General features: G+C 51.7%; 1 protein-coding gene across 1 annotated transcript; it reads left to right on the top strand.

Moving 5' to 3' along the window:
* The first annotated feature begins 386 nt into the window (after window positions 1-386).
* CAMKK1 (calcium/calmodulin-dependent protein kinase kinase 1, alpha) lies at window positions 387-19,369 on the top strand. The gene is made up of 15 exons (XM_006863273.1): window positions 387-746; window positions 1,539-1,586; window positions 2,033-2,086; window positions 2,490-2,541; window positions 2,823-2,956; window positions 3,425-3,461; window positions 4,320-4,341; window positions 5,874-5,962; window positions 8,963-9,162; window positions 12,160-12,213; window positions 12,846-12,919; window positions 14,677-14,764; window positions 15,000-15,128; window positions 17,145-17,248; window positions 19,300-19,369. Exons 1-15 carry the CDS (start codon window positions 387-389, stop codon window positions 19,367-19,369), a joined length of 1,515 nt encoding a protein of 504 aa, XP_006863335.1.
* The last annotated feature ends 1,447 nt before the right edge of the window (window positions 19,370-20,816 follow it).

The following is a 20,816-nucleotide window of genomic DNA, read 5'->3' as shown; positions in this document are numbered from 1 at the left end:
CATAGCTGAAGAGATGAGGGCTTTCTCCAGAACCCACAGCATTTCTCTGTCTCTCTGCCTTCCTATAGTGCCAGCGTTCTGAATTCAGACTTCTAGGCTCCTAAGCGGAGAAAGAATACGTTTCTGTTTGTTGAGGCTACCCACCCGTATTGCTGTAATAGCAGTACTAGCTAACGATGACAGTTTGAATACTGGCAGTCCAGGCCGAGGGGACAACCAGGGCAAAGGCATGTAGGTGATCCCCACAGGGTGTGGCTAGAAGGGAGAGGGACCTAGGTTGACCTCCTAGCCTTGGGGCCAGCCTGGCATCCAGAAGCAAAGCAGTCTCTGCTCTCTTTCCTCAGGTTTCCTACCAGGCTGTGTAGAGGACACTCTTGGCTGAGGCAATGGAGGGAGGCCCAGCCATCTGCTGCCAGGACCCTCGGGCAGAGCTGGTGGAACGGGTAGCAGCCATAGATGTGGCCCACTTGGAGGAGGTAGAAGGTGGTCCTGAACCTGCCAGGAATGGTGTGGACCCTCCACCACGGGCCAGGGCTGCCTCCGTGATCCCCAGTGCAACTTTAAGACCCCCTTCAGCCCGGCCCAGCCTCTCAACTCGGAAGCTCTCCCTGCAGGAACGGCCAGCGGGGAGCTGCCTTGAGGCCCAGGCTGGACCTTATGCCACGGGGCCTTCCAGTCATATCTCTCCACGGACTTGGCGGAGGCCTACCATCGAGTCCCACCATGTGGCCATCTCAGATGCAGAGGTTGGTGGGGTAGAGCTAGGGTTGGCTCACAAGCCCCTTCTTAGCTGACCTCAGTGAAGACCTGGTTTTGCTGCCATTCCTGCCTTGGTTTGCATATACCCAGGGCTAGGGAGCTTTACTACCTGATAGTATGGCATCTTCCCACCCAAGGCAGTTCCATCTGAGCCAGTGACTACGTCTTACAGCTCCCACCCTTTCCCTGGCCTAGGAAACAGGCCCCTCTCTTGTCCCCTTGAAGTTTTTTTAGAGATTTGAAGATAAACACTGTGTCCCCCTACCACCAGGCTGAGCCCATCACTACCCCTGTCCCCTAGATCTGCTCTGACTCATAAGCTGCCACATGCCAGCATGGTTTCAGCTTCCGGGCTCCTGCTGGCTCTGTCTTTACCACTTAGGTGGGAAAGTGTACCCAGGAACCGAGCCTTTTCTAGGAATAGGGCTCCTAGCTCCTGTCCCCAAGGTGTTCCTTATCTTTCTCATCTGTGCAGCCCAGACCTCCCCCTTCCTCTGCTTCTGGAAGAACTGAGGTTTTTCACAGACTGGTGTCTGGTAGGGATGGTACATTTCTCTCACCACTTCCTAGGGAGCAAAGTATGGCCCTGCTCACCACTCATGTTTCACCATTAGCCAAGGCGTCTCGTCATTTACAATGGCCTTTCTCCATCCACACCTGACAGGTCGGTGAGGTCTGGGAATGCTGGGCCAAGATTGGGCCCGAAGCAGGTTCCTGAGGTGGGCGCAGTACCACTTCTGGGTCAAGCTACACCTGACGTTCCCTTCTTTCCCTCTCAGGACTGTGTGCAGTTGAACCAGTACAAGCTGCAGAATGAGATTGGCAAGGTAGGACTGGGCCGGTCCAAGGTACTGGGGGCTTCTCTCAGAGCTTCCTGGGGGCAGCGTGTCAGGTCCCTGAGCTTGGTAATCTCCCGTCTCTGGGTGGGGATGTGAGGCAGGACCAAGAAGGCCTCACTCTGGACGTGCAGACAATTTTGTTCTCTGTAGGAAGCACCCATGGAAAGGGTGGGAGCTAATTCCTGATTCTTGATGCCCCCCACACAACTCTGGATGGGAGATAGGAGGGGTGGGAGAGGCATGGAGCTGCATGGAGCCGGGCAGGGACAATTGCCAGTGCATAGAAGCCCCCTTCTCATCTGCCCTTAAGTCAGCTGGTGGCAGGGATGGGGATTGGCTAGGAGGAGGAAGCTCCCTCCCCGGTGAGCTAGTCCCAGGGGAGGTTTGGCCTGTCTGGGCAGGGCTGACCAGTGCTGACCAGTGCCTATCTGCAGGGTGCCTACGGTGTGGTGAGACTGGCTTACAACGAGAGTGAAGACAGACACTATGTGAGTGTGGGCATGGCAGGGAGGTTTTGCCCCAGCCAAGACCTAGAAGCTGGGGGCTGCGGGTGGGGCAAAACTGTGCTGAGAAGCTGAGGATAGGCAGTAAGCTCCCAGTCCCTAGGGGTATGCAAAGGTAGTGAGCTCTTAGTCCCTTGGGGGTATGTTAGCAGAGGTTGAGTCCTCTGAGGGAAAACTCTGGAAAGGCTTGTTGGGGAATAGGGATTAAGAGGAGCCTCAGATATGATTGTCTCAACCTAGTTTAATGCATACCCAGACAGTTTCCTTCAGTGCCAATGGCAGACATGCAGCACAGATTTCTGCATCTTGGTCTACACATAAAGCTGGCCTTGCAAGGCTAGACCCTGGTGGCTGCACACAAGTGACATTTCTGTCCCTCTCTCCGCAGGCAATGAAAGTTCTTTCCAAAAAGAAGTTACTGAAACAGTATGGCTTTCCACGTATGTATCTACCTGCTCTATCTACCTGGTCCTGTCCTTGAGTACTCCTGGCTCAGGAGACATAGGAGGTGGAAGCGTAGGTCCTAGCTAGTTTTTGTTAGGACTGAGGGCTGAGGGGCTAGCATAAGCAAAAGCCTGAGAGTGGGAGTGTGCTTGGTGGTGAGCTGGGGTGGTGATAAGACCACTTTTTTTTGGTCAGATTCTTACTTGAGATTCGTTGTAGGACCACGGTGAGGCCCAGGCCCCTGGAACAGGGACTTGACTCCCTATCTCGGTCACAGGTCGCCCTCCCCCAAGAGGGTCCCAGGCTGCCCTCGGAGGACCGACCAAGCAGCTGCTGCCCTTGGAGCGGGTGTACCAGGAGATTGCCATTTTGAAGAAGCTGGACCACGTGAATGTGGTCAAGCTGATCGAGGTAGGAGGTGATGCTGAGCGGGTGGGAACCAGCATGGAGGCAGCGGGTGCAGGGTGGGGTCTGGATAGGGGTGCTCAACACAGACCAGGGGTTCTGCTGAGGGAGTAGATGTTGGCTGACGCCTTTCATGGCAGGGCCAGGCTGGGGGTGGGGACTGCAGGTCAGCTTGTAGGGTTGGTTCAGGCTGGCCAGGAATGTTCTCAAGCTCTCAGTGAGCATGAGGCGCTGCCTCAGAGACAGGAAGTAAGCTCCCCATCATGGCAATAGGGGATAAAGGCTGGATGCTGCATTGTGGGCCAAGGTTGTAGAAAGTGTTGTATCTGAAGTCCCATGTGTCTGGCCCCAGTGTAGTCCCTCCTAATGGTCAGCATGCCAGCAAGAGCAGCCTAGGGGTGCTAGGGCTGGCAAAGACACCCCTAGCCCAGGCCTCCTCAAGCCCCACCCCCATATCTGCTCCTTCCTGACCAGGTCCTGGATGACCCGGCTGAGGACAATCTCTATTTGGGTGAGTGGCCCAGTGCATCATACAGCAGCTCCCCGGGGCTGCTCCCCGGGCTCCTAGGACACACATGACCTTTAGGTGGGTGGGATGAACACACAGACCGCCTACGGGGCAGATGTAAAACACACATGCGCTACGAGAGCCCTGCTTTCTACTGTCCAGCCTTGTCTGAAGCAGGACCAGATAGCCAGTTAGATTCAACAGATATTCCTAAACCCCAATCTTTGCCAGATTGGCACTGCTCAGAGAGATGGTGGGTCAGACCTGGACCCTGCACTCAGGGAGCATCCTCTTTAGGAAGTGTTTATGTGATGTGGATTTCCAGATCCTGTCTGATATGTCTGTGTCTCGATTTTTTCACCTATAAAATAGGGATAATACTGGTATCTATCTCATCAGGTTAATGTAAAGTTTGCATTTGTTATATGTAAGGCACATTGATTTTTATTGTTATTAATGTTCATGTTCATTAAGTTCCTGGTCCCTGATTCAGGGCTGGGCTCAGAGGAAACCTCAGGAAATGGTGGAGAAGGAGCCCTGGCTTAGAAACCACAGGCCAAGGCTTTTGTCTCCACTCCATTTCCAACCTGCCTGCCTGCTAAGACCTTTAGGAGGATATCTGTCCCTGTTAGGAGCCTCAGTTTCCCTTCCTATAAAAGGGGCCCATACTGCTGGTCCTTACCTGACACCTGAGGATCAGAAGAGGCAGGTCTATTTACTTCCTCTAATGCTTGGGGACCCTGCCCTGTTTCACCCTCAAGTATGTCTCCCTCCTACCTCCTAGAACTAGGAAGAACCTTGGCATTGGCTACTTTGCCAGCCTGGCCATACCTTACTTAATTTTCTTTTCTTTTCTTTCAGTGTTTGACCTTCTGAGAAAGGGGTGAGTTCCCCGTCCCAATCAGGCAGGTCAGGTCTGAGTTCAGGCCATTCTTTTCTTTCTCTGTGTCCCTAGTTCTAGGGTCAGCTACTCTAGGAAGAAAACAGGGCCCAGACCCTGCCCTTGGGGAGCTCTGGTCTGGGGGGAAATGAGAGCCCCCAAAGATGATTCTTTGAAAGCTGGAGCCTGTGAGGCTAGAATATTCTAGTCAGGGAGCTTTCTGGAAGAGCAAGTCCATATTGAGCCTGGCCTAGAAGAACTGGGAAGAAGGTTTGGATGGAGATTAGGTGAAGAGGCAGAGAGAGTGTTTCTTAAGCCAACATGTAGAGCTGGGACTCATAACTCTTACCTGGATTCAGATCACAAAGGGTTCTTTCATAATCTTGATAAGCTCATCAGTTGGGTAGGTGGGGTACCATTCACTCTCCTTTACAAGGGGGGAAGCTGAGGATCAGAGAGTAAGTGACTTGCCAAAGGCCACACAGAGGAGCAATGCTGGAACCTAGGGCTCTAATTCCCATCTGGAGCCCTGGTGTGATGTAGGTAGGATAGGCACTGGACTGGTAGCCACAGGTCGGCAGCTCAAACCCACCAGGTCATCCTGGGAAAAGCCCGATACCGGGTTGCTATGAATGGAACAGCACTTAACAACAGCTCTCATCTGGCTGCCGCAGGGCATTTGTAGCACATGGGGTAGTGGGCATAGGGCTGGGGGACCTGTGGTCTAACTGCTGAGGTTTTGAATGCAGGCTGGGACTAACAGTTTTTGGAGAGCGGAGGGAAGAGTGCTATTGCTTTATGACTAAGGGTTTTCAAACTTTTTTGACCTCCATTCGGAATAAGAAATATAATTTTTTCCCTTTCCTTTCCTTTCTATAATTGAAACCAGGCTTACAACCCAGTATATATCCTTATTACAGGGGATACATTCTAATGTCTTCTGTTTCATTACCAAAAAGGAAAATAAATCAGTTGCTATTCATAGATGGATTTCCTGATCTTCTGTTGAGACTGAATTCACAGTTTGATGCTTAAAGTAGCATTTTCTCAATTGTTAAATCACAGATAATTTAGTACTTAAAAGAAGGAATATCAACTCAATCAGAAATTAAGATAAAGCTAATTTGAAATTACAATGATGTAAAGAGAAGGTTGTGCCCATGTATGTTTTTTAAATATTCATATTATGGTAGGAGCGGCTTTAAATCTTGGGGTTTTAGGGCCTATTGAGCATAGAGGAGTCCTGGTGTGGTGCTGTAGGTTAATGCGATGAAGTGTAAAGTCGATTTGAACTGCGAGGTCAGAAGTTTAAGTTCACCAGCCACTCCTCGAAAACCCTATACAAGATTGCTTTGGTTCCAAAGCGACCCAAAGGCACTTAACAACTACAACATTGAGCCTAGAGGGCCGCGGGGGAGGGGGTGGGTGTGTGCATGTGTGTGCCTTCCTCAGAGTCTGTTGTTCCTTTCACCTGATGCTCACCGTGTCCCATCCGGGTTCCTGCCGAACATCCTCTCTTCTGAATCCCACCATAGGCCGGTCATGGAAGTGCCCTGCGACAATCCCTTCCCCGAGGAACAAGCTCGACTCTACCTAAGGGACATCATCTTGGGCCTCGAGTACTGTGAGTGTGGGACTGCCTTTTGGGATAAGGGAAGGGCAAGGGGGTGTGGTGGGGATCACGGGAAGGATAGCACCAGAGGGGCGAGGAGCCCAGACTAAGCTGGGGCCGTTTCTGTCAGTCAGTGCTGACTGCCAATCAACTTCAATGAGTGGGCGGAGCAATGGACCGTGGGCGGGGCCAAGAGCTTCCTGACGGAGAAGGGAATGTGATCTTACTTCACTGGGCATGCGCCAAGTTCTTCGTGGCGCTTGTTCTTCACTGCCAGGCAGGTCTGCCCTGTGAGTGTTCTGTCTCCAAATCTCTGCTTTTTGAGTTCTCAGCATGCTTGCCGGGCCTCAGGAGATGGGGGAAAGTTCCAGCATCTCAGGGAAGGGTGTGCCCCGTGAGAGGCCCAAAGGTGGTGGGAGCTCAGGAGGAAGGCTATTACTGTAGCCTCACATCTTTTGAATTCATTTATTCATTGGTTGAGCAATACTGAGTTCATACGAAGTGCTGAATGGTTTCTGGGTGCCTTTGGCTGTCAACTAAAAGTTCAAACCCACCCAGCAGTGCAGCGGGAGAAAGAACCTGGTGATCTGCTTCTATAAAGATTGTTGTTAGGTGCCGTTGAGTCGGTTCCGACTCATAGCGACCCCGAGTAGGGTTTCGGAGGAGCCGTTGGTGAGTTTGAACCGCCAACTTGTGGTTCAAACCGACCTTGCGATTGAGTGTTTATCCTACAGCGCCACTCCAGGACTCCTCTATGAAGATTACACCAACAAAACCCTATGGTGCGGTTCTACTGTGTATCACAGGGGTCGCCATGAGTCAGAATGGATTTGATGGCAGTGGGTTTGTGGTTTTACAAAGTGCTGGGCTGGGGGCACAAAGATGAATCCAAGATATCACAGTGTAATAGGAGAGACAGGCAGATACACTATGGTACCTTCCAAACCCGGGGAGGTGCAAACAACCTTACCTGGGGGTTAGGGGAGCCTACCCCAAGGAAACAAAGCTACTTTAGACCTGGGCACTAAAGGATGAGTGGAGTTAGTGGAACAGGCCTGGGGGTGGGGTGGGCTGGGGTGGTTGGGAGAGTGCTCTGGGCAGAGAGACCTGCTCAACAGAGACACAGAGGGGAGGGGCCACGCACTATCTGAGGACAGGGAGAAGTTCAGTCTGGTTGGAGCATCTAGTGGGCGGAAGGTGGTGAGGGCAGTGAAGGATGAAGCTGGAAACATTATCCAGACCACCCTGTGCATCCTGGGAATGCCTCCACAGAGGGCTTTGGACGTCATTCCGTCAGCAGTGTGAGCCCTTAAGGGCTTTGAGCAATGGAGGGATGTGATGGGCTTTGCTTCTTGGAAAGCTCTGTTTGGCAGCTGTGTGGTGGCTGGCTTGGAGCAGGAGAGGTGGCCAGCTGACCAAGAAGGACAGATGGTGAGGCCTGGATTAGGGCAGTGGCAGTGAGAGGAGAGGTGAGGAGGTTGGATGACCAGTACTGGGTGACAAGACAGGCAGGTCCCCAGACATCTAGTGATCTGGCCTGAGTTACAGAAAGGGGATGCTGCCCAGAACCTTAGCCGCATGAGAACCTTAGCCGGGTTCGTCATGAGAATTCTCTCCCTGGGGAACCAGGGTTCAGATACAGCTGAGGTATGACCTGCAGTAGCAGAAACCAGAACTGTCTTCATCTCACTCGATCTCACCAGTATTCTGAGATCAATATTCTCATTGTACATTTGGAAAAATTGAGGCACAGAGAGGAGAGAGCTGTGCAGAAAGACCTTAGCAAGGGCTTTGAGGTGTGGGAAGGGGGTGTCTGGACATGCTTGTTGGATGTCCAAGTGGATATAGAGCCTGAAGTTCATGGGGGAGGCTGGGCTTTGAGATCATTTGAAACCACTTTCCATGATCAAATAACTGTGGTTTAACAACAACCGATCAGCTGAGCTCTGATGGGTGTTGTGTGTGTGTGTGTGTGTGTGTGAAACGTCATGGGTGTGCCTGGTACTTAATAGGCAATCCATAGAGAGTCGTTGGTTTTGTTTTTGTTATACAACACTGCCACTCCCTCTACCCCAGCCTTGCTTCCCTCCCTTCTCCCCACAGTGGGTGACCATGGGGTGGGGTTAGTGCCTCTATCTCAGCCTGAGCTGCCCATCCCTTCCCAGCAGCGCGGGAACTTAGGAAGCCAGGAAGCAGTACAAGCGCCCAGGCTGCTAGAGAAGGCCAACCCTCACCCTGGCAGTCCTAAGCCTTAGGTGCCCTCTTCCCCAATGTCCCAGAATCCCTAAGGGCTGAGATAGTGCCTTTGTAGGACACCCCAGCCCCCACAGTCCAACCCTCAGCCCCAGGAACATGCCATCTCTGATCAGCCTGAGGTGAATGGTAGAATTGGAGAAAGTTTTGGGCTTGTAAATTGGAGTGGAGGCCTTTCCACAGCTGTGAATGGCAGAGATGATCATGCAGCATGGGCCCCCTACCCCAGTCTCTTCTGGTGCCCCCCCCCCCCCTCGCATCAGCTACTGATGAGGAAAAAGTCCTGGGCTTACAATCTGAAGACTCGAAAGATCCCAGACCTGACTCTCCTTCTCACAGCCAGGGACGCAGCATCTTCATCTGCGCAATGGAGTGTATTGTTGTTACTTGTTAAGTGCCACTGAGTCAGTCCCAACTCAGGTACCAGTACTTCCATGTAGGGTTTCCGAGGATCGGCTGGTGGGTTTGAACCTCCAACCTTGCGGGTAGCAGTCTAGTGCTTTTCCTACAGCGCCGCCAGCGCTTCTCTTGTTTAAGTGCCGTCTAGTTGGTTCTAACTCATAGTGACCCCGGATAGTGTTTCCGAGGAACGGCTGGTGAGTTTGAACCATCTGACCTTGTGATTAGCAGTCCAGTGCTGATCCTACAGTGCTACAGATGACCTTAAAGTGCTCTGCTGAGGTCATCCTGAGACGTGTGTGTGGGGGCTGGGGGTGGCAGCGGGCTCCCAGAACAGTACTTAGATGCCTCTCTCTGCAGTGCACTGCCAGAAGATCATCCACAGGGACATCAAGCCGTCCAATCTGCTCCTGGGGGACGACGGGCATGTGAAGATTGCTGACTTTGGTGTCAGCAACCAGTTTGAGGGGAACGACGCTCAGCTTTCCAGCACGGCTGGCACCCCAGCATTCATGGCCCCTGAGGCCATTTCTGATTCTGGCCAGAGCTTCAGTGGAAAGGTGGTTCCCAGGGCCTGGACTCGGTGGGGGCTCAGATGGAGGGACTGAGAAGGTAGTAGTGGGGACTCAGCTTCTGGTCCACAAGGGTCAGAGCCCTTGGGGCCTGAGAGTGAACACTGGCCTCTGATTTTTGGCAGCAAAATGCCCCCAAACCTTCCCTACAGATTTGGGGCCAAACCCCACCATGCCAACTGCTCAGTCTGGGCTCTGTGCTGGGCTATGGAAGAGCCCTGGAGAGAAGGGAAGGTGAACTCATGTTTAGAGGAAGTCAGGGGCTTCCCCAGACTTGTTACACACAACAGGGTTTCCGCTGGGCCTGGAAGAACCCGAGGATTTGAGCAGGAGATGGAGTCCAGAGAATGTTCAAGAAAATGAAGGGGCATGAGGTGGAGAGCATGGTTGGATTGGGACAGAGTTGAGAAACTATGGAGTTTGGGCTTTCCCTTCAGTGGCCGAGGCAGTAGGCAAAGTTTTCTGAGCAGGGGGCTTCCGCAGTCTGCCATGTTCCCCTGAGTACATGGCAGTTCTCACTTGTAGAGTGCTGACTGCCCCCAATCTGCCATGCTAAAGAGGTGACGGTTGAGAGACACTTGAGCTTGTGTCTGGGTGTGGAGCTCACAGGGAAATCAGATAAGTAGATCAGGGATTTTTGTTTTAACTTTTTATTTGGATATCCTTACAAATTTACAGAAAAGCAGCAAAAATACTACAAAGAACTCCCTATGTATCTCACCAATTCTTAACATTTTGCCCCTACCTACTTTTTTCTTGTTTCTCTCTATATAAGGGGGCTTTAAAAGTTTGTCGGAAAATTCCATTACCTTTTTTTTTTTCCAATTATGACCTGAGTAAAAGTTTACATGGGAGAACATCGGCTGTACACCATTTCATTGCAATGATTACACTCTTCTTTATGAATCATCATTCAGCAGTATTTGCTTTCATTTCCTCTGTTTTTCTTTCTTTTTTTTTGGAAGTAGGGGGTGGGAAGATGTACGCAAAACCACTCAGGAATATATAATAATTTAAACAACCAATGGGCACATTCTACAAGCCTGCCTTCTGGCCGCCAGCACCCAGTCCCTCTCTTTCCATGAATCTAGTCTTCAGCTGCTCCCTCTCTCCATGTCCTCATCTCTGCCTCCATCTCTGGTGTCATTGCTTTTCTGGATAGGGTCCCACATTCCGCTCATGCTCTTCTCCCTTCATGGTCTTAGGGGTTCCTCTGTTTCTGGACTATTGCAAAACTTCTACCTTTACAGTTGTGACCATTGCAATTAGTCAGGGTAATAATTACTCACTATTGAATCAAAAGAATTTTATCCCCATCTCTTTTCACCAGACCTGTCTACTGTCAATCTTTTATTCCATTTCCCACCAACTTTTGGAAGCCCTCATTGTACATGTACTTACTATATTTTCCTGAGCCATTCTAAAGTTATGTTGGGTCATATTAGAAGGTCCTAGATAGAATATGAGAAATGTGGAACAAATCTCAAAATCATAAACAGGACAAGCTATACTGGTCAGATTAAGTCCTGGTGTGGCACTGTGGGTTTGTGCACTGGACTGCAAAGTTGGTTTGAAACTGCAAAGTCGGTGGTTCAAGCTCACCAGCTGCTCCTTGGAAACCTTATTACAGGGTCTCTATGGGTCCGAACTTTCTCAACGGCACTTAGCAACAAACAACATACTGGTAAGATAGAGATTAGTCAAACCCTGAGACTTTGGCCTTGGAACAAGAAACACAGGGAGGCAGTAGATAATTGATGTTACATAGAGGGTGTTACAATTGAGATGAAACAAAGTATATGATTAGTTAATTGTAAAACTGATGATCTACTCTGTCAATCTTCATTCAATTCACAATAAAAAGTAAAAAAAAACAAAAGTTGGAGACACCATGTCCCTTCACCACTAAATACTTAAAGAACAAGGCAACATTGTCTTACAGACCTTCAGTACACTGAACAAGATCAGGAAAGCTAACAATGATAAAAAGTGATCAGCTAACCCCGAAACATTTTCAAATTTCGACGACTGTCCTTGTAATGTCCTTCCTAGTTTTTTTCTTTCCTGGTCCAGAATCCAAATCAGCGTCACCACTGGCATTCCCTCATCATATCTCTTTGTCATCCTTGAATCTGGAGGAGTCCCTGGCGTTCTTTTGGTCGTTCTCAACTTTGACATTTTTTTTTGCTAAGAGCAAGCCTGTGATTTTATAGAATGCTGTCAGTTGCCTGATGTTCCCTAATTGGGTTCAGACTCTACTTCTTTGACAGGAATAGAATGAAAGGCTGAGATTCGAGAATGACTCATAGAGAGAAAGTGGACACCAGGGGTGGGGTGGGGTGCGGCCTGCAGGAGGAGAGTGGAGACAGAGTACAAGTCAGAACCCAGGATGTGGGGGACCTCTGAGGAATCAAAGATGGGCCAAGACCCTGGCATGGCAGGGGCTTGTCTGAAGAAGTGATGGTGGTTAAGTGCTGTTGGGTTGGTTCAGACTTACAGCGATCCTGTATAGGGTTTCTGAGGAGCTGGTGGATTTGAACCACCAACTTAGAAACTAGCATTTCAATGCTTATTCTGTAGTGCCATGCCCTCAGAAAGAGGGGAGATAGTGATTTTTCCAGTGAATTATCAAGAGAGGGGCTGACCCCTTAACGCCAGAGCTGAGTTAGTGAGTATAAGTTCAATAATGCCATGGTTTGTTGGCTGCATCTGTATAAAGAGAAGAAATGTGGTCTTGTAGATGAAGGAGGTTTTGTTGAGTTGGGACTATATTTGATTTGCTCCTGGCCCAATAGATTCAGAACCCCAGAACCCCTGTCCTAGTCATCACAGGGCCCAGCATGCAGCAGGTTCCTCTGTTTGTTGAGTGAATATATGATGGAAGAAGGGGGATCCCTGCATGCCTCTCCCACAGTTTGCTGGAGTAGAGTAGACAAGGGTACTGCAGCCCTTTGTGGGGATTGATACAGACATGTTTTCTTCTAGGCCTTGGATGTTTGGGCCACAGGGATCACACTGTACTGCTTTGTCTACGGAAAGGTGAGTGCTAGGTGGATTAGCAGAGCTGGGGCAGAGCCATATGGAGCCATGTGGGGGTGAAGGAGGCATGCTGTTTTTCTTTTGTCCCCTTGGGGGAAGGGGCTCATGTGAAGGACCCAGAATGGTAGCCATCCCTAGGGGAAGTTGTGTTGCCACATTCTCCATCCACAGTGCTCCCTGGCCTATTCCTTGATGCCATTCGATTGTTCACACATTGACTCATTCAATAAATTGTCCTTGATCCCTTCTCTGGGTCAGACTGGGTCTTGGGGACAACTAAAATTGACTTGGCCGAGATCTCTGTCTGCAAGTGCTCCCATTCTGGCCACTATGCTGAGGTGTTGGGGCACAAAAAAGGACTCTCTGAACAGCCTCCCAAGCTCCAGGCCCTGGACACGGAGGCAGCTGTTGGCAGCTGTAAGACCAGTGAGCATACTGGCCTCCTAGTGGCCTCAGCGACTCATTCATTCAGTGTTTGCTCAATACCTTCTGTGTACCTAGCGCTTAGGTTAGGTCTCTTCCACTCTGATGGGGAGTTGCTCCCTACCCCTGCCCCACCAAGGGACAGAGTTGGTTCCCTATTGTGGGTTGAGACCCTTAACTTGCATTCCTTGTCACCTCTGTCCCTGCAGTGCCCATTCATCGATGATTACATTCTGGCCCTGCACAGGAAGATCAAGAATATAGCCGTGGTGTTTCCCGAGGAGTGAGTTGTCTGCCCAGGGGGCTCTCACTCAGCCCTGGAAGGGGTATCTGGGTGTTAGAGCTATTCCCTTTTGGTCCTGCAGATCTGGAGGTGGGGGTTCTCTGGAAGCAGTGTCTGAGCAGATAAAGTCGGGGACTGGAGAGGCAAGAGTCTCCAAGACCTTGGGGTTGGATTGCATTGTACAGTGGGGAACTCTATAGTCAGAGCTGGGCACGGATAAGCCCAGGCCATACGTTCCCTCCTAAGTGTGGGCCTCCATGGGGTCAGTGGTACCAACCCCACACAGCCCCTGGATTTCATCTTCCTGGCATGGGGAAAGCCAGTGGTTCTCCCATTTCATGGGTGGGAACATGGAGTTCAGTAGGTGAGGTTGGGGTGTGAAGCGACTCCCTCTCCCTCCTGTCTCCCCCACATCATGACAGCAGAGCTATCTAGGAAGCCATCCTCCGCACTCGTGGGTCTTCTGACCAGGATTTGCCTACTGTGGCAGCCAGCCTGAGCCCCCTGGCTCCTCCCCATTTTCCAGATCCTTCTGCCCTCTGCCTGAGTGCTTGGAACAGTCAGAAACCAACCTGGACATCATTCTCCATGACTCCTGCCCATTCCCACCCATTTTCTGTCCGGCCCTCAAGTCCTGAGTCCACCTCTAACATATCCCTTGACTCCATTGCCACCTACCCACTGCCCACTTCAGACCAATGCCCTTCTCTCCAGACTTGTCTGGCTACCTCCTCTCTGGTCTCCTTGCTGCTGGCCTTCCTCCAGTGAGGCCAAGGTGATCCTGATAAAGCATGATAAATCTGAACATATCTCCTGCTTAATGTTTGTCCAAGGCTTCCCAAAGGCCAGGCTTTGGTCCTGGCACTGAGGGTCCTCTATGTGTTGGCCCCTGTTGATCTGGTGCCACATGGCTCCTTTCCTCTGAGTGCCAGCCAACTGGCATCTGTCTGTTTCCTACATATACTGGACTGTCCTGCTGCTTTTCCTCCCACTGTGCTCTCTGCCAGGGAGATCTCTGGTCTGCAGAGGTAACCCAAGAGCCATCTGTCCCAAGGGCAGGTGCCTTCTTCCCAGGAGAGGTGGATCACCCAGATCATTGGCAGCAAAGCAGCCTGGGGTTTGAACAGAAACTATCCAGGCTGGATTGAGCTGAGACTTGGCTTCCATGCCTCTGTGTCTCTTGTCCCTCAGTGTCTGGAAAGAAAGGAGGAAGGGGAAGAATGGAGAGAAGGAGAGAGGGGGATAAAGAGACGGAAGGATTTTTCTAGACCACTGACCATGCCAGACAAAATCTACACTCTTCTGGGCGGGCCTCGGATTTCTTCTCTGTCAAATGAGAGAGAATATTTCCTGGCCACCTTCCAGGCAGAGAGAGGAGGAGATGACAAGTGGGTAGAAAGAGCCCTGGTGTTCTGCAGAGAAACCCTTCCCAATGATCTTCATCATCTGCCCCCCCGGGGCACCCGTACACATAGAGCTCAGTCTGTGTTTGTGACTTCTAACCCCTGATGGAGGTAGATGACTTTGCTTCCTGCTCCAGAAAGAAATGTGTACATTTTGGGACACTTTGTCCTGCCCTCGTGGCCTTGGAGTGTCCCCCTGCCCTCTGGAATCTGGCCTTTCCATCTGAGAAATGGGAGTGGGACGTGGGTCTGCCCTGGTGTGTGCTGATCTAGGGATGGTGGTCTGCTCCTAGGATGCTGTCTTTCAGAGACAAGGGAGGTACACCTGCTTGTCCTCATTTCCTCCCTCTTTAGGCCAAAGGTCAGCGAGGAGCTCAAGGATCTAATCCTGAAGATGCTAGACAAGAATCCGGAAACAAGGATTGGGGTGCCAGACATCAAGGTTGGGAGACAGAGGTGTGGGGCTGGGCTACTCCTGTATGTGGGAAACAGGCCTCAGTTTCCCTTTCTGCAGAGGCCTACACCAGGACGTATGTGCATCGGACTTGGGTTTTGGGTCTGTAAGCTTTAGACTCCCTCAGGGACCATGGCTGGTGGGATGCCTGGGGTCTTTTGCTGATTGGATGTCCATGTGTCTCTATGGCCCTGACCCCTCCCTCTCTGTGTGGTCTCCACAGTTGCACCCCTGGGTGACCAGGGATGGGGAGGAGCCCCTTCCCTCAGAGGAGGAGCACTGTAGTGTGGTGGAGGTGACTGAGGAGGAGGTGAAGAACTCGGTCAAGCTCATCCCTAGCTGGACCACGGTGGTAAGAAAGCAAGGGTGCGGGCTCCCTTATCCCAGCAGCAGATTTGGGGCCCTAGGAGGGGAGGTGTGTTGCCTGAGGCTTGGTCAGTGTCTGTGCTAGGCCTAAGGGAGGATGGTCCAGCAGCCACAGGGCTGGCCCAGGGGGGCCACTGTTCAGTGGGTACTGTTCAGCCTCATGGTAGGGAGATGTGGAGGTGTGGTGAGGAGAGTGATTCACAAATGGACTGCCCTGGCTGAATGTCAGCACTCAGAGGGGTTAGAAGCACTTTCTTCTTCCCCCTCCCTCCCTTTCTCTTTCTTCCATCTTTCCTGGTATTTATCGTACTTCTGTTTGCCAAGCACTGGACTAGGTGTGGAGGACAAGACAATGAGAAGACCTTGTGGCATGCATTTTGGAAGGACCTGGAAAGCTTTTGCATTAGGGAAGTGGTCGGTTAGATACCACCTGTGCTTTCTTTCCATTCTCCACTCATATGCCTGCTATTCCCAGCCTCCCTGTGAGCATGTGGAAGTCATTTGTCTGGTTCTTGAGGGCCACATTGGGGTTGTTCATCCATTGATAGGAGAGCATCTCACAGCCACTCTGTTCACAGTGGGACCCAGCCTGCCCCAGGGCAAGCACTGGGTCAGGAGAGAGTGCTGTAGGTAGGCTGGCCTTGGAGCTTTACCCCTCGCTGCTGAGACCAAGCACTGCTAGGACCAGCTGGCTAAATTCCCGTCCAGTTTGTTTACTTGACTCTATGAGGGACCCTGGAATCTATCAACCTCTTGGGGTCTCTACTGCCACCACTCTGGACTTAGCCACCATCGTGGTTCACTGGGCCACTGTGATAGTCCCCCAAAATGTTCTCTTGCTTCTATCCTGGTCCCCACTACAGTTATTGCGGAAGTGAGCAGCCAGGATGCTTCTAGCAACATGTCCCTTCTCAGCTCTGACCCTGTTCACTCAGACTCCCATGTTACTCAGCAGAACAGCCCCAGCAGAACTGGGCCTACTGAGAACCTACACAGACTGTCTTTCCATTTCCCTGTTGACCTCATCCTCTGCTCTCCTCCCTTCATTCACTTGACTCCAACCACTTGGAAGTTGTTGCCACAAAGACTTTGAACTTCTTTTCCCTCTGCTGGGGATGCTCCTCCTCCAATATCTCCATGGTTCCCTTCCTCCCTTCCTTGGGTCTTTATTCCAAAGTTGCCTTCTGGGAGAGCTTTCTCTAGCCCCCCACCTAGCATTTTAACCTCCTCATTGTCAGTCCTTGTTCCTTCTCTGTGTTTTATTTTTATCTCCTTAGCCCTTACCACTAATGTCTACTGCCTACCCCCATCCCCCAAACTAGAATATAAGCTCCCTCAGGGCAAGACCATTTGCCTCACTAGTTCACCAGTATAGCCCCAGTGCCTTGTACAGTAGTGTCTGACAGATGGTAGACACATTTTAGTAGTTGAGTGAATGAATGAAGTAACAGGTGCTTGCATCCATGCTGTTGTACGTGTGTGTCTAGGGGCAGGGGTAGGGAATTGTCCTTGTTGGGAGACGTGGGATGGAAGCCGAGAGCCATGGTGTGTGAGGTAGGATGGTCATCTGGTCCCCCTAGCTCATGGCTGCCCCTGAGTCGTTCTTCCTGGGCTGTGGTGGCAGCTCCTCTCTGTGCTTCTTTCCTGCTGTCGCTAGGAAGTCTTTTCAGTGTATCCCTCCCAGTGCTCTCAGGATAAATCCTTTGCTTTTAGATTAGACTTCCAGACCCTTGGTGGTTTAGTCCTGGCCACCCTGCTCCCTGTTACGCCGGCCTCCTTGCAGTGCCTGGAAGCCACCCGGAAGCATCAGCCCTTTGTGTTCTCGACCATGCCCCTTCCCTGCTTGGAAGGCTCTTCCTTCCCTTCTCTGCCGATCAACATGGGACAGTCAGCAGGGTCTGCCCAGGAGCCATCTCGGGGAGTCGGAGTGGAGGCTATGAGCTACCCAGTATCTCTGGGTGACTCTGGGCCCGTGTTTGTCATGCTGATGTGTCCTCCCCAGATCCTGGTTAAGTCCATGCTGAGAAAGCGTTCCTTTGGGAACCCGTTTGAGCCCCAAGCGCGGAGGGAAGAGCGGTCCATGTCGGCTCCAGGGAACTTATTGATGTAAGTATTGGTGGACTGACGCCTGCAGGGTGTTCCCAGGGAATGGGGATGGTGGCACATCCCTCCTGTCTCGTCATTGGCCTGTGAGCCTGGGGACTTGCTTAGGGTCAGAGTCGGGCCCTGTGTGCACCTCTGTCTTCCAGGCTAATTGGGACTAGAAGGGACCTTCTTGGTTTCTTGCTGCAGTCCGCTAACACCCCTGACTCACACTCACGTCTGCTCATCTGCTGTTTCCCAGCTATGAGGAATGCTCACTGTGCTTCTGAGGGGATCAGCCACTGCTGAGGCCTCAAGCCCAGTCAACACTTGTCCAGTGGGTAAATGTGGGCACACTTGCTGACTGGGTCAGGGACTAGGAATCCTTGGTTGTTGAGTGTCTACTCTGAACCAGGCGTGTGGGTTTACCACTCCCTGGAGAGGTCAGGAACCATCAGTTCTCAGACCTCGGAGTCTGGTCCTTGGATTTTTCACATTCTTCCACTTGTTGGAATATACCAACAAGACCTGTTGGAGTTTGTTTGCAGAACTGCAGAGAAAGCCATGAGGGGCTCTAGATCAGATTGTGGTCCGAGGGTATCTATCACCTTCCTCTGGCCTTCCAGGAGAGCTGAAGGGAGGAGAGTTGGCTGGGGTTGGGGCTCTCAGCCTGCTATGCAGTGGCAGTGTACCCCCCAGAGAGGTGGGCACTGGATGATATCCAGGTACCTAGACTCTCAGGAAAGGTGTTTCGCCCTGATGCCTGTGAGGAGCTCCTCTTGGTGGCTGGCCACCCTGGCATCTGCTTCCTTGCCAGCACACCAGCTTCTCTTTCTTCACAACAAAATTCCTAGCCAATAAGGGGTGGGCCTGCCTAGGGGATGCCCCGATGGTCCCTCAGCTGTGGTTTCCCATCTCTTCAGTGAGATGGTGTGGTGGGGGGACAGGGTCCCTGGGCTTATCTGGGTCTTCAGGTCTCTGAAACTAATTGGGCTTTGTGTAGGGGGATAGGATAGAGTTTAGCATCCAAATGGGGCCACTTGTTTTTTTCTCGTTGTGGTAAATATATAGGTAACAAAACATGTGTGGCACTGTGGGTTAGTACACTGGACTGCAAAGTTGGTTTGAACCACAAGGTCGGTGGCTCAAACTCACCAGCTGCTCCTTGGAAACCCTATACAGGGTCGCGATGGGTTGGAACCTACTCGACACATCGTTATGTAACCATCACCCTTAACAGAAGTTCAGTGTCACAGGGCAGTTAATAATTATGCCAGGATAAGAGACAGAAACCAAGATTATGCCCAGCGACCTGGACATCTGGTCACCCTAGGGCTTCCTGGTGGTGTGACAAACCAATCCCAGGTGATAGATATATGAATGTCTGTTTGTCTGCACTGTGAGAAGATTGGGCTTATTCTTCTCAGCTGTAAAATCCTAGAATTGTGTGTCCTCGGTTAAGGTCGGAAAAGCAGGCTTTACCTCTTTGTTGGAGTGCCAACACACTTGTCTTTGGTAGGCTCTGGAGGGAATACTTTTTGAAAAACTACAGTAGAGTTAAATGGGTTTGGCTGTTTTTAAACATCTCCAAACCCATTCATTGGTCATTTTCAAAAGAGCTGTGGCAAGAAAAATTTAGACGCAGGAGCCCAGAGAGCACATGACAGAACACCAAGACTGGTAGACCTTGCCCTGTCAAAGCAAAGAAAATGCAAAATAAAAACTCCTCTGCCCTAGACCAGTGGGAGTTGAATGGGGGTCAGCATGGGACCCATAACCTGCTGATAAGTTGAGGAGGCAGGAAATCAGCTGGATCTGATGGGATGGGGCTCTAAGGGTCAGACTGGAATTCATCTTGAGGGCAGTGGGAGGAGGCTGGGGCAAGGAGGCCCTTGAGCAGGAGGGGCTGCCATGAAGCAGTGGGTGAGGCAGGCCTGGGCTCGGGGGAATGCGTGAGAGTGGAATTGAGAGCAGGACCCAAAGGCTGTATGAGTGAGAGAGACTGAGCTGGCGGGTATGTCCGGAGTGCACGCTCTGACCCCTGGGGCTCCTCTGCCCTGCTGTCCCCTAAACAGGAAAGAAGGCTGCGGTGAAGGGAAGAGCCCGGAGCTCCCTGGTGTCCAAGAAGACGAGGCTGCGTCCTGAGCCCCTGCATGCTCCCAGGGCCGTCGGGCAGCACACTCATCCCGCGCCTTCAAAGGCCCACCGCCCTCATGCCAACAGCCGCCCCTGCAGGCAGGGGGTTAGGGTCTTCGCCCCTCTCCCAGCCCCCCGCCCCGTCGTGCTGCATGACCTCCACGCGCGCGTCCAGGGACAGGATTGGAATGTAATGTCATCGGGTTTTGAGGGCAGGGTGTGATCAGGCAGGGCCTTTTTCTCATCCTGACTTCTGTGGGTAAGCTTGGTGCCTGTGGTACCTCAGAAACTCCGTCTGGTTGGCAAGGCCCAGGGGCAGGAGGCTAGAAATCAAGATGGCAGTGGAAACCTGGTGTACCCCAACTGAAGCGGTCTCTCACTGATGAGCCTCATCCAGCGTCACACACGGAGAGGCGTCACCCGCTCATCCCAGGGTGCAGGTGTTGGAGCTCTTGTCTACTCAGAATATTGGTATGGAGGATCTGACCCTCGAAGGCTATTCCTGAGGCTCACTGGGGAGGGGACCAGTGTTGGAGAATTCAGATTCCATTTTGGTTATCTTTTGCTTTTGTTTTAACCTGAGTGACCAAGCCTTGCTTGGGAATATCTTATGAGCTTTCCTACATCTTTGGGTGGTTCCCATCTCGCCCTGCCCATATTTGGCAGCCAAGTGAACTAGACTGATCTTTCTGGACTGTTTTGCACTTGGCATCGTTCAGAGGATGGGCGGAACTACATCAAGATCTGAGCAGAGACCCGAACCAAGAGCATACCGCCTTCCTGCTCTCCTCCGTCCTTCTCCGCAGAGCTTCCCAGAGCCATGGCTGTGGAAGAGACACCAGGGACTGATATCAGTCGAGGGCCATAGACTCATAGGCCCTGAAAGAACTGGAATCCAGTCTCTGAACCTACATAGGCCAACCAATCTGGCCCCAGAAACTGTTCTCACATTCCTACAATGAAGGACAAGACTGCCCAGGTTGGAGGTGACCCTGGAAGTAGGGTCCGAGGAGTGTGCACAGTAGCAGGTGGCCATGGAGAAGTGGGCTTCCTCCACCAATGCAGCATCCTCAGGGATGGTCGCCATTCAGCCTGCTCAAAGCTGGGGCGCTCAAGCTTGTAGACTCAGGCGTTGTAGAGCTGACTTTGTCTTCTCTCTTGGATCTGTGCCTGGCTGGCTGGCTGGTTGGCTGGCTTGATGTTTACCAACCAAATGCTCATAGAGGTTGACCCCTAAAAGGAAACAGAGCAAGACTCAGCTACCTCCCCTGATACATGGACCAAACAAGGCATTTCAGCTGCCGGCACTCATGTGTCTCATGTTTTGGAGAGGGGAAGGGAAAATAGGTAGGGGGAGTGTCCTGGGCCAGCCCCCTCAGTGCCATATCCTGCCGCATCTCTGTGCCTGTGGGTGTACATCGAGCCTCCATGCACACATGCATGTGCAAGCCCATCT

This window comes from Chrysochloris asiatica, unplaced genomic scaffold, assembly GCF_000296735.1.
Source record: "Chrysochloris asiatica unplaced genomic scaffold, ChrAsi1.0 scaffold00054, whole genome shotgun sequence".
In the NCBI taxonomy this organism is placed as follows: domain Eukaryota; kingdom Metazoa; phylum Chordata; class Mammalia; order Afrosoricida; family Chrysochloridae; genus Chrysochloris; species Chrysochloris asiatica.
The sequence above is the reverse complement of the archived record's forward strand: the minus strand, read 5'-3'. Positions and strand labels throughout refer to the sequence as shown.